The sequence below is a fragment of the Argiope bruennichi genome, chromosome 3 (genome assembly GCF_947563725.1).
Source record: "Argiope bruennichi chromosome 3, qqArgBrue1.1, whole genome shotgun sequence".
NCBI lineage: Eukaryota > Metazoa > Arthropoda > Arachnida > Araneae > Araneidae > Argiope > Argiope bruennichi.
The window spans coordinates 19,291,884-19,309,103 of record NC_079153.1 but is presented as its reverse complement, the minus strand read 5'-3'; the positions used below and the strand labels follow the sequence as shown (position 1 = coordinate 19,309,103).

The following is a 17,220-nucleotide window of genomic DNA, read 5'->3' as shown; positions in this document are numbered from 1 at the left end:
TGAATTTTATAATCGCAGACAGATTGTAAGTCTGTATAGATTAGTGTAAGTTTTCAGTTTCTCTTTGAAAGTTTGCTTAATAAGTCAATGTCATTTCCCATTTGAATTTCAACCAGCTCATTGCTCTCGGCTTTTTAAAAAAAAATCAAATACTAAACTCCCCTTTCCAAATTTCAATAAATAAATGTCAGACGCCAAACACTTTGGGTGATAGTCACATCGATAGATAAAACACGTTTGTCTTTCGATGTCTGCCCCACTTTATGCTCACTACACTGTTTAAATAACCAGTGAATTATAGTTGCAGGGGCATGAAGCAGTGTTGTGTGTCTGAAGCTGTGATGAACTTTTAATTTTGTAATTAATTTGATTCTGTAAAACATTTTGTTTTTACAGGTGGGAAAAAATAATGTTGCCGTTGCATTGTCTCGTATTAATTATCCAAAACATGTAGCACCTGCTATGGAATATACATTTGGTGATGTGTTTATTTGTCCCTCTATGGATGCTGCCCAAATTGTAACTTTCGCTGAAAATATCCGCAAAAAATCAGTTACCTTGGCTGGTGAACAATTTGACCCTGCTGGTACATTGTCTGGAGGTAATTTTTTCACTTTTGCTTTTAATATTAGAAATTTTTATAATTTGTGTTGCTCAGAAAATTTTCTTAATAATTTGCAATTAAATTATGCTTTTTATTCTACTGTTACCACTGAAAAAGTATTCATTTTTTATGCATAGTTGAATGTATTGTTTGGAGGTAATGTTTTCATTTTAGCTTTTAATGTTAGAAATTTTTATAATTTGTGTTGCCCAGAAAATTGTATAAAAAGAAATTGTTTATGAATTTTTTATTCATTATTGAAAACTGTGCTTAAATATCTTTTGTTCGTTATACAGAATTGAACCAGATGCAATCTATTGCACAATGGATTATTCATAATGCAATAATATTACAAAAATGCAGCATTAGAATTTTTTATTTTATAGCAGCACTAAATTATTTTTCAGTGTTGTATAGTTATCTCTGTTTTTTTTTTTTTTATTTTAATCTTCAATAATTATGGAAAATGTATTTACTTAATATGCTTTTTTTTTAAAAAAAGGATCTATAAATAATAAACCAAGTATATTAGCTGAAATTGCTCATATACCTAAACTAAAGAAAGCAGTGGAGGAGAAGCAACAGCAATTAAATAGTCTACATATAGAAATACAAAATATCAGAAGACTGAAACAAAGGTATAAAATGATTTTTATTGTAATGTTTACATTAGTTGGTATCTATTCCAATTTCAAAGAAATTTTTAAAAGTATCTGCATATATTTACTGTTTGTTATTTATGTTGTTTATTTTCTTTATAGAAATCTGTTTTCAAATTTCTGTGTTGTATAAGCATGTCTTACATTTAATTGTTTAGCTTAATTCCAGCATTTTGACTTTCATTGTGTTCTGTATCATTTTTTTGTGTGGTTAATTTGAACATTTTTAGTATATTAAGTACCATTTGAATAAAAAATGTTGTTCAAGTCAATGTTTAGAATTATTTTTTTATTCTCAAAGCTTTAATTTATTAATAAATTGTTTCAGTTTGCTAATTTTTAATTTTCCCGATTTTCACTCTGTCTTTTGAATTATTTATGCGTGTAAGAAATTGACATATTATTGCAACTGTAACCTATAGGTTCTGCAAATATCTTATGCCCGGATATTGGAATTAGATATGCTGATTTCTTACAAATTAAAATAACTTTATTAACACAAAGCACCGAGACAAACACCAACACAAGTAAGGAGCAAAAACAGAACTACGCAGTAGCATCTTTTACATCGGATATTATGCAGTGAAGTAATGAAAGACCAATCACATCACTTCATCACATCCTTTCAATTTCTCTTACGTAATGGCTTTGATGTCATAGTTGTGATTATGGACAAATTTGTGAAAGAGGAATAATGCAATGGCGTTGCAACAATATTTGTATTTTAAATCACATAATATATCCTGTATTTTTTAAAAAAATACCTCTTTAGTTTCCAGTTTCAATAACTTGAGGCCATTTTCAGTTACCGCAAGATAATTATGAAATATATAAAAATTTTATATATATTAAAAATAAACTGTTACAAATACCTATGTATAGTATTTTATCTTATGCAGGAAGCAAATAAATGTTCATTGAAGATGGCTAGTAGCTACTTTATAAATAACTACTGTATTAAATTTCTTTAAAACTTCAGCTTTAATTGCATATATTTTTTTGTAGGTATGATGAGATGTGTCAGCAATATGAGCTAAAGGAGAATGAAGCTGGCATGCTGAAATACAAAATTGAGCATTGTACTTTTCATAAACAACTTGAAGAAATTCAGAAAATGAAGCAGTCTTTGGGTAAATAATTTCTTTTGTCTGAATTCTGATATATATATATTTTTGTATTGTAAAATGATGCATATATTGGTTGTTAAAGCATTCTTTATTTTAAAAGTATATAAATGGGAGAAAATGTTATTTTTTTATGATATTTGCTAACATCTGCAGACCTTTCTGAATATGATTATCCATATCAAACTATTAAATATGGCTTCAAATTTCAGTGTTAAAATCTTTTGTGTAAGAGTAAAAAGGAAAGTGTTTCTTTGAAATAGTCTTTTCCTTTAATGGATTGTAGGATATTTTATTGTAAACTATTTATCAAGTGGTGTAGATGCAAGTAAGCAACAAAATAGTCAGTTAGTTTTTACTAGTGTTAAATACTATGCAAAGATATTCACTTCATTCCAAAGCATATTTTTGATTAATAAAATAGAATGTACTGATTTACTTTGGTTTTATTGATGGAAAACTTTATTGCAGAATCTGAAAAAATTTCTTCTTCTCCTTCTTCTTCTTTCTAATCCCCTGATCGGAATCAGATCAGGTCCATGAGACCATTCGCCTTCAAACCATCAAGGACATTATTGGGGCTATGAAGCAGGTTCTCCCGGGAAAAGCCAATACAGCGAAGCAAATGTTCAGCAGTGGCCCCGCTTGAATTGCACTTTGTGCAGATGGGGAAGATCTTGTTCCCACCGGAGAACCGAATAGTCTTGAGGTGGCCAGATTTAAATCTAGACAGAGCCGTCTGGTCTTGTCTAGCACCGCCAAAGCTCAGAGCACCACCAGGGCCAGAGCCAAGGTACCAAGGATGGGAAGGTGGTAGTTTCCAAGATGAGTTGACAAGGGCCTTACTTCTGGAATGCATTTCCTGGAAAGTTAAGGGCTCAGCAGAATTCAGAGTCAGGGATGAACCCTTCTTAGCCAGACTATCGGCAATGTCATTATATTTAAGGTTTACATGAGATGGTATCCATTGAAAATGTATAGCGGAGGACTTGGACATCAATTTTAATTTTTCAAAAACACGGATGCCTCTCTGGTCTACAATATTCCTCCAGTTTTCTAAGTACTGTATGACGCTACGACTATCAACTAGAAGCCAAATCTCACCGATTAATTGGTGATCTAAAGAAAAGCCCAGAGCCATGTCAATGGCTATCAATTCTGAGCCAAAGACGGAACTAAAGTCAGGGTTGCGCTGACTAAGGAAAGTCTCTTCATTGCTGGATTTAATTACAACCCCGCTACCAGTGTGACCATTTTCATCTTTACTACCGTCAGTATAAATCAGTACAGCTTCAGATGGGATATTATTGATTACTTCAAGAGCAGCTTGTCTTAGAAATTCAGGATGTTGAGAAGATTTATTAGTGTAAGTCAATAGTTCTGTATGGAAGTACACACCAGATAATTTGTCAAGAGGGGAAGCAATAGGCTTTAGAGAGTTAGAAGAAACAATGGGTTGCAAAACATCTAACTTTTCAGCATGTCCAAGAGGACTATACCTCTTCAACCTCTGAGTGTTCTTCCAACCACACAGGAAATTAGCGGTTCGATGTTGAGAACGGTAGCTATAAAGTTTGCTAAAGTACTTTATAAGATTAGGAATACATCTATCTCTCAATGGCTGTAAGTCAGCCTCGTAGAGTACGATGTTGGATGGCATGCTTCTGCGGAGCCCAGTGATAATACGAGCTGCGCTGAGTTGAACTCGCTCTAGTTTCTGCAAATTGGTATTCGAGGCAACATGATATATTTGAAACCCGTATTCAAGAACTGGGCGAATCAGAGAAATGTATGTAGTTCTTAGGGTCTTAGCATCTGCACCCCAGTCACGTCCAGAAATAAACTTCATAACGTTGAGGCGAATTTTAGCCCGGTTAACAAGTGAGTCAATGTGTTTATTGCAAGAGATCTCAGGATCAAGAATAAATCCAAGATATTTAGGTTTTTTTTCACAATGTAAAAGTAAAGAGTTCATATAAATTCTAGGACTATAATTAAATAGCTTCCTATTAGTCGTAAAAAAGCCTGTAATAGATTTACCAGGGTTGAAATGAAGTTTATGGTCCTCCGCAAAATCCAGAATATTCTGTATTGATTGGTTTAAGCTTGTCTCAACAACATCAATACATGAACCACTACACCAAAGAACAATGTCGTCAGCAAATAGACCAATCTTGCAGTCACCAGAGATCACAGATTCCAATCCAGAGATGTAAAGGGCAAAGAGGGTTGGGCTCAAAACAGAACCCTGGGGCACACCCTGTCTGGAACGATAGTAACTTGAAAGCGTGCCATTATAGCTGACTCTAAAAAATCTATCTTTAAGGAAGTTGTTAATCCATGAGAGAGCCCGACCGTCAATAGCAAATTTTTCATATAACTTATTGATTAACTTATACCTCCATACTTTATCAAATGCTTTATCCAAGTCCAACAAGACTGCAATAGTATGGTTGGTCGGCTTATTATTATGGGCATCTCGCACATGTTGGGCAAAATATAAGATTTGGTCTTGAGTACCATGCCCCCTCCTAAATCCATATTGTTCACTCGGCAAAAGATTATTAGTAGCCAGGTGAAAGTTGATACGATTCAAAAGCAGTTTCTCAAAGAGCTTGCAGACAAAATTTGTCAGTGCAATTGGGCGATAACTGTCTGGGATGCCTGCAGGTTTATTAGGCTTCCTAATGGGAATTACAATAGCACTTTTCCAATTTCTCGGTAGCCTGCCAATTTTCCAAGAATGGTTAAAAATATCGAGTAAAAGTTGCTTTCCGCAATCACCAAGATGAGCAATCATCAGCCCATGCAAACCGTCAGGTCCCGGGGTTTTTGCAGGATCTACTTGTTTCAAGACCATTTCCAGTTCTTCACGATCAAAAGGATCATTAAACAAAGGGTTTTTTGATTTAACCTGGCGGCAGCGATGCGCTGTTTTCCTAGCCTGGACTGCAATAAATTTATCGTCCTGCACAAACTCAAGATCGTTAGCATGACAATAATGCCTGCCAAGAGTATCCGTCGAATCCCGGTCATTTAAAGGTAGAGAGGTGTCTTTTGAGTCGATACAATTCGATTTCTCGTATTGTGGTTGTTCTCTATCAATAGCTTTAGCCAATTTCCATAACTTTGTGTTTGAGGTCCCAACATCTATGTTCTCACAAAGTTCTGTCCATCTCTTTCTTCTTGCACTAGCGTATAACTGTTTAATTTCAGCATTCACTTTGTTGAGCTCTATTCTGACAGATATATTGTTGTGTTCAAAGAGTTCCCTAGAAAGATCATTTCTCTTGAGAATAAGAGGCTCCACCACAGAAAGGTCATCCGCAAAGTTTCGATGGTGATCCTTAATGTTTCCTCTAGGAATAGCAGCTTTGGCTGCACTAATGATGGTTTCTCGGAAGAGAGACCATTGCCCCTCCAACTCAGTGCAAGGAGTTACCTGTTCCAAAGCCTGTGCAATTTTAGTACCAAAGAGGTCCCAGTTTGCCTTTTTGAAATTCCAATACTTTGTCTCAACTACTTTTGCATCTGATGACTGATTTAATTCAATTAAAATAGGTAGATGATCACTTCCTATATTCTCTAATACTTCCCATTTGCATTTGGGAAACAGATCGGCACTAACAAAAGAAACATCTAAAGCCTCGTTTGTTGCATAGCTATATGAACTATGAGTTGGAGAACCATCATTTATACACATGAATGCTTTATCGTCGATAAAATTTGAAAGATCAACACCAATCTGGTTACTTGTAGAACAACCCCAAGAAGTATGTTTGGCATTAAGGTCTCCTAAAATAAATGTCTGTTCGTCAGTGACAAGAGATAGGCCATCGCACAATCCTCGCCCGTTTGGAGGTAAGTAGGTGTTGAAAATCTTTATTGGTTCTCCATTCCAATTCAGAGAAATACCCTGTATTTCAAGATCACAGTCATTATGGAGTTGACCGATATTGATGACCTGGAAGTTTGCCTTACGTATTAGAAGGGCCAAGCCACCACCTCCTCTATTCAATCTATCTTTACGAAAAATATTGAATCCCTTTAGTTTCAACTTAAAGGCAGTCTTGTATTTAGTTTCTTGCAGAGCAATAATTTGTACTCTGTGTTGATCTGCTAGTTTCAAAAGGTGGTCAAGTTTAGCTCTAGTAGCGCTAGTACAGAGCCCATTGATATTGCATTGCAATATTCTCAAAGGCATAGTTCGTTTAGTTTTAGGTGGAGACTGTAACACATTAATCGGTCTGGACCCTCTGCCTAAATCCAGATCGCGTCCCTTGTTAACCCGCGCGACGGACGATGCGGTATTAGAAGCCAAAGGCGAATCCATCATGAACAAAAGGGAAAGGGGGACGGCTTCAATTGGTAGCAAACTACCTAGAGCACCCAAGAAAGGTAGAAGTCCGACTTTGCTCTTTTCACCTCCTAGCGTTAGCTGGATATAATGGAATGGCCTTCACGCCTTGGGTGGCCCTACCAGGAGTAAACTCCCGACGTACTTCACCCATTCCATCCAGAGACACCCCCCCCGCCACGGTGAGGCCGCTAGGTAGGACTTTGGGGGGGGGAAAAATTTAATAGCCTTTTGCAAATTTATGCAATAACTAAATGTGTGTTTTTAGTTGCATGTACATGCATATATGTTGCAAGAAATCTATAGTAAAATGCCTCCACCTAGTTTTAAAAAAAGTTAACCTCTTCAGTCCTGACTTTTTTAAAGCAGGTTTAAAAATTTGATTTCAAGATCTTTTACCTTTGTTACATCTCAATAGTTTGTGGAAAAAAATATTTGCTGATCAAACAATTTTAAGTCTCATAATTTTAAGGTACACATATGTATGCCTCAGGTCTTAACAAGTTAAAGCATCCTTGACAAAAAATAAATAAATAATTTTCCTGGTTACTTAATAGCTATACTTTTCTTATTCTAAGGCCTTATAAATGAAAAAAATACAAAATTTATTATATTAATAATCTATTAAACCTTATTTTGAATAAAATTTCATTTTTTAAAAATATTACATAAGTAGATACTGCATTTTTAGAACTTGGCTCTTCTCCTAGAGTTAATCCTGGGTACCTGCATTTTAATACATACTTATTGTCCGTGTAATGTAGATGGCTTGACATATCTAGTCTTATTTCTTTTTAATTGGGAAGGGACAATTTCTCTTGCTCTTTTAGAGGTATTTTCACCAGATGGTGATAATGTAATCTCCAATGGGCTTCAAGTTGCATTACCATCATTTGATGACCCTTCTTCTATTAATTTGTTTTCATTGAAAAATGATTTTTTCACTTGTTCTTCGTTTCCTTTCTTGCTGCTGATGAGAATTCCCTCATATTTCAACAGGGACCGAATTATATGCATTTGAAATTGTAATAAGGTCATTCCTGGCAGCTCAGCTTGTCGCTTTGCCACCATTTAAAGTATATCAAGCAATTGACAACTATTAAATGCGTGAATGCTCATGTCGGTCATTTTTTGTAATTACTGCATACTGGTAATATGCAAAATAATGGTCGATACCTCCCATATTATATGCTTTTACAATAGCAGATTATTCTATATCAGCTTTTTGTTTCAATTATTTTGTCTGTCTTCTGCCTATTCTAATTGACTCATTACCTATACATGTGGATAATAGTCGCACATTTATTATCTTTCTACTTGAGAAGGCACATTTGATTATCGGCTGTGACCCATTCATCCTATTTGCCAGGTTTTATTAGTTTCGATACATAAGAAATTCTATTGCTTCCCCTAAAATCACTTTTTCCTAAAAGTTCAATAATTTCCTTTTGAGTTAAAGCCACTTGACGTGAACAAAATTCTTATTAGCGTATAAAATTCCGTATATTCTATACATGATGTCGGTTTGAAATATCAATTACTGACTACAAGACTGCTATAAAATTAAATTTCTTATTAAAGTTAAAAAATAAATATTTTTAAATTTATATTTTATTACATTTCAGAACATAAGAATTATTTATTATAAAAAAGATATGCAATATATTCAAGGACAAGAAATGACAATTTGAAAACAAGCGCTCAAAAGATAAACAGGGCAATGGATCGCAAGCAGTCAGAAAACAGGCGCGAAAACGCCCAAGGTACACATGTGTACACCTTAGTTAAATTTGTATTTTCACCGATTCTATTATAGATATCAAGATATAAATTGGTAGCGACTTTAACCAGACACTTAGCATTTTATAAAAAAATATACAAGCGTTTATTTTAATAATAAACATTAAAAAATGTACTTATATGTGCTGTGTTTTCTGTTCAACGCCATTTTCGTTATATCTGTAATTAATAGCGATGGATATGAAAAAAATATCGAACTGTAGTGTTGTTTATTGATGCAGAATGGAAGCTACATTCATGAATGTTGAAATGCAATAACAATTTTTGTATTGTGTAACATCAAGGCAGGTCTATTCTTGAAAGAGAAAGTGTGTATACTGGAAACTAATAAATGTTCTTGGTAAATGTATTTCAGTATATTTATATTCATTACTTTTGAAAAATTCCTTGAATGCTAAAGATTTTTTTTAAATCCCATAGTTATGAGAGGATAAGACTAGATTTGATTTAAAAAAATAGTTTGAATGAAAAAAAAAAAAAAGATTTGAAAATTTTGCTCCATAAAACTTGATTAATTTAAGAACTTTGTTTACAGAACAGTATAATTTCTGTTTGTTGACTTTCTATTTTTATGGCTATTTTTTTAAAAAAATTTGAAGTTTCATATTGGAAACAACTATTAATTTTTGAGATTTTTCTTGAAAATGGACTGTAATGGGGAATAGGCAATCATGAATTATATATCTCGTGACATAGATTTTCATACAAAATGAAAATTGGTGAGATCAATACAATGGTAGTTGCTACGAGATTCTCTCAATGATTTTCCCCTGTACTCTATTTCATTTAAACCATTACTTAGAAATAGAATTCTTATATACTTCATTAGTTTATTTTAATATTATGCATATACGGTTAGGTACTTGGGGTGGTTAGGTACTTCACTAACCATCTTGAAATAGCTGACAAAACAAAAATAATCAGCCACCCAATGCCAACTACTGTTCTGATTTTACTAATTTTTATTTTAAACGACAGCTTACAATTCCTATATTTGTCATTACAAGACATTTGTCTGTCACTTTTCTCTAGTTCAAAAGAAACTATACATTTTGAAAAAATACTACGTCACTGTACATTTTCTAACCAGGAAACCATACCTTAACGCAATAATGAAGAAAAATTTTTTTTTTATATAAGTTGGAAATGAAAAAACATAGTGAAACTTTTTTTTTTTTTTTTTGACACGAATCATTTCTTATCATGACTGTCATAAGTCGTTGCCCGTTATTGAGATATAAGGTCTTAAAGTCTGAAAGTCTGATGACATTTTAAGAAAAGTTGCCAAAATTGGTGGCTTTTGGTGAGAAGAGTTAAAGAATAGAATAAAAGAGAAGAATAAAAGGTTCTGGAAATAGCAAATAGAATGTCACTGTCTTAAATATTAATGAAGTTACAACAACTGCTCTAAATTTGTAATATTTCATTTTAAGAAAATTCCACTGGGTACTTTGCCAAGAGTTTTTTAGTTTTTTTTTTCCCCCCCCCGATTCTAGAACCAGTTTGCAATAACGGAAGGAGGTGTCAATATTTTTCAAAGCAGCATTATCATCAAACTTCAGTCCCTTGTTCATTCGGTTAAGTGCACCACAATACTCCAACATGATTCTCTATACTTGGTACAAATCTGAGTTGTTTAAACTTGGTGACCTCCCTTTGAAATACCTTAGTAATTTCGTTTTTTGCAGGGGGTGGGGGCTTGACCATTACTGCACTAGATTTAAGTTCAGGAAATGTTCTTGGTGCCACAGTTTTCTATGCTTCAATCTTTTTTGTTCAGTTTACATATTTTCTTTTGGCTGGCTTCTTTCATTTTATATTATTAATTTAATTTGTATTTTATATTAATCTGATTGTTAAAATTTTTGAATTAGAACTACATTTTTTTTATTATTTATATTGCTTAAAATAAATAAATAAATGAGAAAACTTTGTTGCGTTAGAGCATCTGGCGGTGCCAGTAATTAATCTAAAGAACATCTAAATTATAAGAAAGGAAGCTACTACTGTTACACAAACTAAACTCTGATCTAATCTTGAAGCTTTGATCTCATTTAACTTATATATAGCATTTGAGACTTTTCTACATAGGAGACATTTTTACATTGGAGACTTTCTACATTCTGATAACTGCTTCCATTTATTGTCCATTATTGTTTCCTAGTTAGATAATGTATGGTGAGTGGTATTTTTTCAAAATGTATAGCTTGTTTTGAATTGGAGAGTAGTGTGAGACAAGTGTCTTGTAATGACATATATAGGAGCTGTGAGTTGTCATGTAAAACAAAAATTTGTGAGATCAGATCAGTAGTTGGAATTGAAGGTCTGATTCTTTTAGTTTTGTCAGTTATTTTAAGATGATTATTGAACAGTGGTCACCAAAAACAAAACAGCATAGGCATAGTATTAAATTAAACTAATGAGGTATGTAAGAATTGTATTTCTTTTGATAGAAAGTGTAAAAAATATTATTTATGAGAAATGGTTTAAATGAAATAACATATATACATAAGAATAAATCTACTTTTAAAATGGTTTATTCATAATGTTAAAATTATCTAGTATTGTAAAATTGTTAAAATCAATATTTTTAATTTTTATAATTAAGAATTTATGTTCAAAATCTCCGTATGTGAAAATTATATATTTTGAGTTAAGTATGTAATGGAAAACTTTTCAAATGCTTTTTTTTTTTTTTTTTTTTGTATGTGTGTACAGAATTGAAAGTTTTTGAATATAATTTTCATTAATCATTATGTAGGTGTATGTTTGCTAGTTATATTAGAAATTTATAATTAGGGGAAGACAAAAATTTTTGTAAACTGTTGATTGCCATCAAATATATAATATCTTCCCAAAAATTAAAAGTTTTATTTGTGTATCGGATACTATTTCTATAAACAGCAGCTGATACATGAAGAAAACTGGCAGTTGATGCCATTGTTAATGATAGCTTTGCAATTGTAAAAAAATCTAAAATTCTTTTCTTTTGTATTTTTAAAATGCCACTTATTTAATTTATTCGTTTTTACACGTTTTCAGAGGAGCAGATTAAAATTAAAAGTTTTATTTGTGTATCGGATACTATTTCTATAAACAGCAGCTGATACATGAAGAAAACTGGCAGTTGATGCCATTGTTAATGATAGCTTTGCAATTGTAAAAAAATCTAAAATTCTTTTCTTTTGTATTTTTAAAATGCCACTTATTTAATTTATTCGTTTTTACACGTTTTCAGAGGAGCAGATTAACAATTTGTCGATGTCCAAAGAGAAACAAAAAAGTGCTGAAAAACTATTAAAAGAATTAGAAGTTAAGTCATCAAAATCCACTAGAGAAAGCAAGGTTAAAGAAGCTGAAACGGCTGTTGCGGAATGTAGAAAGAAAGCCAGGGCTTCTATGGAAAAATTGAATGCATTTCAAGCTGTAAGATATATGTTATTTATTATTGTTCTACAGAATACAATCAACTAAAGAGTTTCTAAAAAAAGAGTTTCTAAAGAGTATCACACTTTTATAAAACTTTGCCTTTAATGATGAATCTCTTGATGAAGAATGGATTTTTATCATTCTTAAAGTGATAGTTTTGAAGATTAATGTTTCTATCTTGTTTAAAACAACTTTCTTCTATCGAAATTACATACCTTGAAAAAGTAGAATTTGATTTTACCTAAGGTAGAGCACAGTTCTAAATTTCTGGGTATTGATTGTGTAGTTGTACTTACAGGGTTGCCATGCCACTGGCAGAACAAGGAAAAACGGAAGAATACAGAAAATTTTCAAACAGGGAAAATGCATGGAAATTTGAAAATTTTCTTTAAAACATGGAAAATACATAATTTTCATATAATCTAAAATGAAGGGAATTTTAAGTTTCTTGACAGACTAAGTTCTCTGACTTGCATGACAGAATAGAATAAATTTATTGGTCGGGAAAAGCGACATTCAATCTGCAAGAGCATCATGGTGGTATTTAGTCAGTCACATGTCAGTTTATTGATTTGTTTGTTTATTATTTTAGAAATTGTGACCTTATTCATAGTTGATTTGGCAAGTGCAAAGCATCATTAAAAAAGCATTAATGACTTCTTTTGTTGGTCCTTAAATAAAGGCCTTTAAAATGCTTTTTTTTTTTTAAATTATCTCGGTGCTTATGCTTTCCTTCTGATAAGGGGGGGGGGTATCTTATTTCACCCCGCTAGATCTGTCTAATTTTAGACTGTATTTTCTTTGGGTCTTTCAGTGTTTAACAGGTTTCAATAAGCGTGGTGGCCAGTGGAAAAGGTTTTATCTCAGTCTAGGGAAATACTAAAACTATGAGAAACATATATCCTTTTCATTTACTAGAATCATCTTTTACCTTTTTTTAATCACAACCCTTTATTTCTTTTGGTTGTTTAGACAGATGGAAAAATCTTTTCTTTTTTACAAATAATTTTATGTATTCAAATAAACCACCTAATTTTAATTTTTAACTGTGAATCGTTGTTTTTCTACATTTGATTTAGTGACTTGCCTTTAGTAAATTATTTAAATTTTTATACTACCGTTAATTTTGATACAGAAGTTTAGAACCTTTTAACTATATACCAAAAAAATGTGTATTTAGTTCATTTTGTAGACTTTAAAAAGTGAATACATCGACTGCAGTGAATACAATGATTTAAGACTTCAAAAAATAAAATTTAAGCAAAATATTTTATGTTCCAAATTTACATATAGGTTATTTGCTACTCTTGCCATAAGATACTAAAAATAAATTAATGCCAATAAAATTACGTTTTTACTTTTTGCCTTCAAATTATTCAAAGAGAAAAAAAATGCAATCGCCAAAACATTCAAATTTGAGATTCTGCCCATTTTCTTGATTCAACCTTCGAGTAAAGCATTTTTGGAATTATGCCTGTCTGTGAACAAGTTAACACAAAAAATGCTTGGAGCGTAAATTTTTAACAACGAATTTGTAGATTTCTAACAAATTTTTAACAAACGGTATTTTTTTCTTCTTCATTTCTGTCTGTTTATTCGAATATGGGTGAATCTGGTAATTTGAAAACACCAAGCTCTACATCATTAAAATTTGGTACATTATTTTAACATCTGAAGTTTGCATCCATATCAAAATTCTGAATCAAATCCTTCCAATGAATTGTCCATCTTTTGGTCTTTTTGTTTTCATGTACATAAATACTTTAACAGATTAACACAAAAGTTTAGATAAACGAAATTCGGTAAGTAATTTTGTTTCTAAAATTGTACCTGTTACAGTTTTCTATTCATTTGGCCAACTAAACCTTTCCAAGCCTACTTGCATTTTTTTTTCTTGTAATATTTAGAAAATAAAAGTCTGTATACTCTTTGCTTTCACAGCCTTGCCCAAGGTTCCTACTTTTTATGCCAGCTAGAGTGATGATAATATTTTTCTTGGGGATTATGCAATTAAGTATCAGCTGGTTTCACATGTGTTATAGAGCATTAAAAATTTTTTTTTTCGAATGTATCAGAGTTGTGATCTATTTTTGGCTTTTTTTTTTTTAAAAAAAAAAATCTTATAATCATAAATAGATAAAACTATGATTGTATTCTTTTTTTAAAAATATTTTGGAAGGTAATTTCTCAGTTGACCTTACTTTTTCAGAAAATTGTTTATACCAGTGAAATTTTTCTTGCAGTGCACAATTTTGATAAGAAAATGCAGGTATAAGAGGGGAAAAAAGAGGAGGGTCTTATATTTCACTAAAGAAATATCTAATAAAGTATATGCTTTTCATGCACAATTCTCAATAGCTTATTTTTTTAAAAAAAAGCCATTAGAATACATAGTGAATAAATCCCTAGTAAATTTTGCATCAGTAAGGAATTGTTTTGTCAAAAAACAAGCTAGTGTAAACAAAAAAGAGACATACTGTCATCACAAAAAAGAAACATACTTTCATCAAGAAAAGATATTATTCTTATGGAATTTCTTGGTCAAACCATCCTTGGTCAAACCAGGAAAACAAGACAGAAGTTATTTTTATTTGAATATCATAAACTGTGAAGAATTCAGAAAATTATTTTCATTCTGTTTCATGAACAAGCATCTGTGCAAACAAATAATTTTATTTTCTTGTTTGATATTCCAGAATTTCTCTGATATGTTTTAAGCATTCAGTTTCTCTTCCCTTCTTTATTGAAAGTATATGCCGAGATTAAATATTTTTGAAACAAAAGATTGTATAACTTTTTTTTCGGCATGTGTGTGTGTGTGTGTGTGTGTGTGTGTGTAATAAGTGATGCTGTTTTGGCATCATAGGTTTTTATGTGTAATACAAAATTTCTTTCATGAATTTTGTTGTTTGTGAGAATTTTTATTTACTGAGAACTTGGGGATTTACATTAAGAAGGAAAACTAACTCAAAGCTAAATTTGTTAATTCCCAACATCCCATTTAGAAGAAAATTACATTTAACTTCTTTGTCTAACCAACCACACAAACACACACACACATGCTAGTCTAAAAACCAGTATGTTTTTCCAAACTTTTAAACAATTTTCAACATATTTCCTACCAAAATATATATTTCAATATATTCCCTTTGTCTTTAGAATGTTTTCTTTTCTGATTTATTTTTGAAGTAATAATAAAAATTCTTAACTTTTGAAAATATTTAACTACATATTATATTTTTTAATAAATGTTTAAAAAAGTTATAAATAAAAGGTCTGTAGAATTTAATTTTATTTAGTTATCTAATTTATGTATTTTCATCTCGGTTTAAAAGAAATTTATTGAAATTTGTACTGTAAATTAAGATAACTTGAACTGTTAAATTATATATTCATCCAATTATATTGCAGAGAAAACAGTGATATTTAGAAATGTACACACTATTAAAAATTTTCACCATTGTTTTCTTTTGACATTATTAAACCTTTTCTGTAATTACAACTAAAGTTAAGATCCTTTTTCTAAAATGATTAAAATCATACTTTAACCCTGTGACGTGCAGTGGTGTCACAGTGAAACCACCATTTTATATAAATTATTCCTAAATGCGCTGTGGTTTCTGATCAAAATCAAAGGCTCTAAAATAATATTCTTTAATAATTGCCTGTAGATATCAGTGCTCTAGTTAATTTCCCTCTTATGTGTAAAAAAATGCATCATTTTTAATGTTTTCTCTTAATGCATTCATAAATTTTCAAAATGCATTCATAAATTTCTTGTATTAAAGTTGTTTGCAACATGCACTTTTTTAAAATCAAATCGCGAAAGAAAAATTCTTCATGCTTGACATCTTTTTAGGTGGTTTCAGAGATATACTACCACACACCTACAGCATGAGATTATCTACCACTTGAAACACATTAGTGAAACAGCTCTGTTTTCCTTCCCTTGACTCTCTTATTCAAGTGGCTGATAATTTATGGGGGTTTTGCCATGTGTTTTGTGGGTGAGGAATTTATTTACATTTGAGTAAGGTTTATATAATAATAGGATGGTTGAAATTTTCACTTTTCAGTTGCATTCTTCTTGTATTAGCAAGCAACCATATTATGGGGATGTTAAATATATTTTCTAACATAGTATAATTTTCTTAATTTTTAAATGGTTAATTTAAAAATTATGTTTCTTTATAATTTGAATATAGTGTTGATTGTATTTAAAGTCTAAATGCCACATAAAAAAACTTGCCATTGTTAGCTTTATGTGAGGATTATTTGTTATTAAAATTGTTTATTTTTCTTTTATAATTTTTTTTTCAGATTGTTTAAGTAGTTTTCATTAATAATTTAGTATTTCCATAAATAATTAAGAAATAATTATGTTACAAAACAAATGAAAAAGTATTAATTATTCATAAGAAGAATATATTGTGGGTGCACATTGGTACTCCAGTGACCCCCCCCCCCCTCGTGGTGCAGTCCACTATAAATTTTTTAAAAAGTTTTTTTTGTCCTTCCTTAGACTCTAAACATGTAAATTAATTACATAATTTTCAAAAATTCAGAAAATTTATGTTTGTGTGCTTCAAAGGGTTAAAATGCTATCTACATATTACGTAGTTGACTTTATGTAATAAAAATTATAAAAAATGTGTCAAAGAATTTAATTTTATAATTTAAGATAAATCATTAACAACTCTGAAAAATTGATTAATATTTTAAATAAAATTAAAAAAAACAGCTGTGAGAAAACAGCATATTTCCAGCAGCTGCTTATACAGCAACAATATGCAAAAACACATTCTCCTTTATACTTAGTAGAAATAAAAAAGGGTGAAAAAAAGAAATAGAATTTTTAAAAATTGAAAATTCTATTGAAAATGTTATTAATGATTTAAAAAAAATAAATGAAGCAATGGTACGGAGATTCAATTATATACAGTTGACATAATGTTTATTTGTACACTTCAATTTTGGAATATTATAGCAAAATAAAATAAGGTAACTAAGTTAAAATTGCAGAAATATATTCTAGTGAGGTAAAATAATAATAAAATATCAACAAAAAACAATCACATAAACTTTGATTGATTAATGAATAAAACTTTATAAAAACTATACAAAAAGAGTATTTGTACACTTACTTAGTGACAAATTTTAAACATAATTATAATTATTTTATAGTAATTTAATACTTTGTATGCATTCCATTGGCTTTTACAATTACTTCAAGACGTCTTGGCATTG

General features: G+C 31.0%; 1 protein-coding gene across 1 annotated transcript in view; it reads left to right on the top strand.

Moving 5' to 3' along the window:
- LOC129963602 (structural maintenance of chromosomes protein 2-like) overlaps positions 1-17,220 on the top strand; it is a 55,135-nt gene that overhangs the window by 20,834 nt on the left and 17,081 nt on the right. Inside the window, exons 13-16 of the mRNA XM_056078071.1 lie at positions 397-601; positions 1,107-1,242; positions 2,269-2,393; positions 11,783-11,970. Of these exons, the coding sequence (XP_055934046.1) occupies positions 397-601; positions 1,107-1,242; positions 2,269-2,393; positions 11,783-11,970 (654 nt within the window). The remainder of the gene's footprint in view (positions 1-396; positions 602-1,106; positions 1,243-2,268; positions 2,394-11,782; positions 11,971-17,220) is intronic.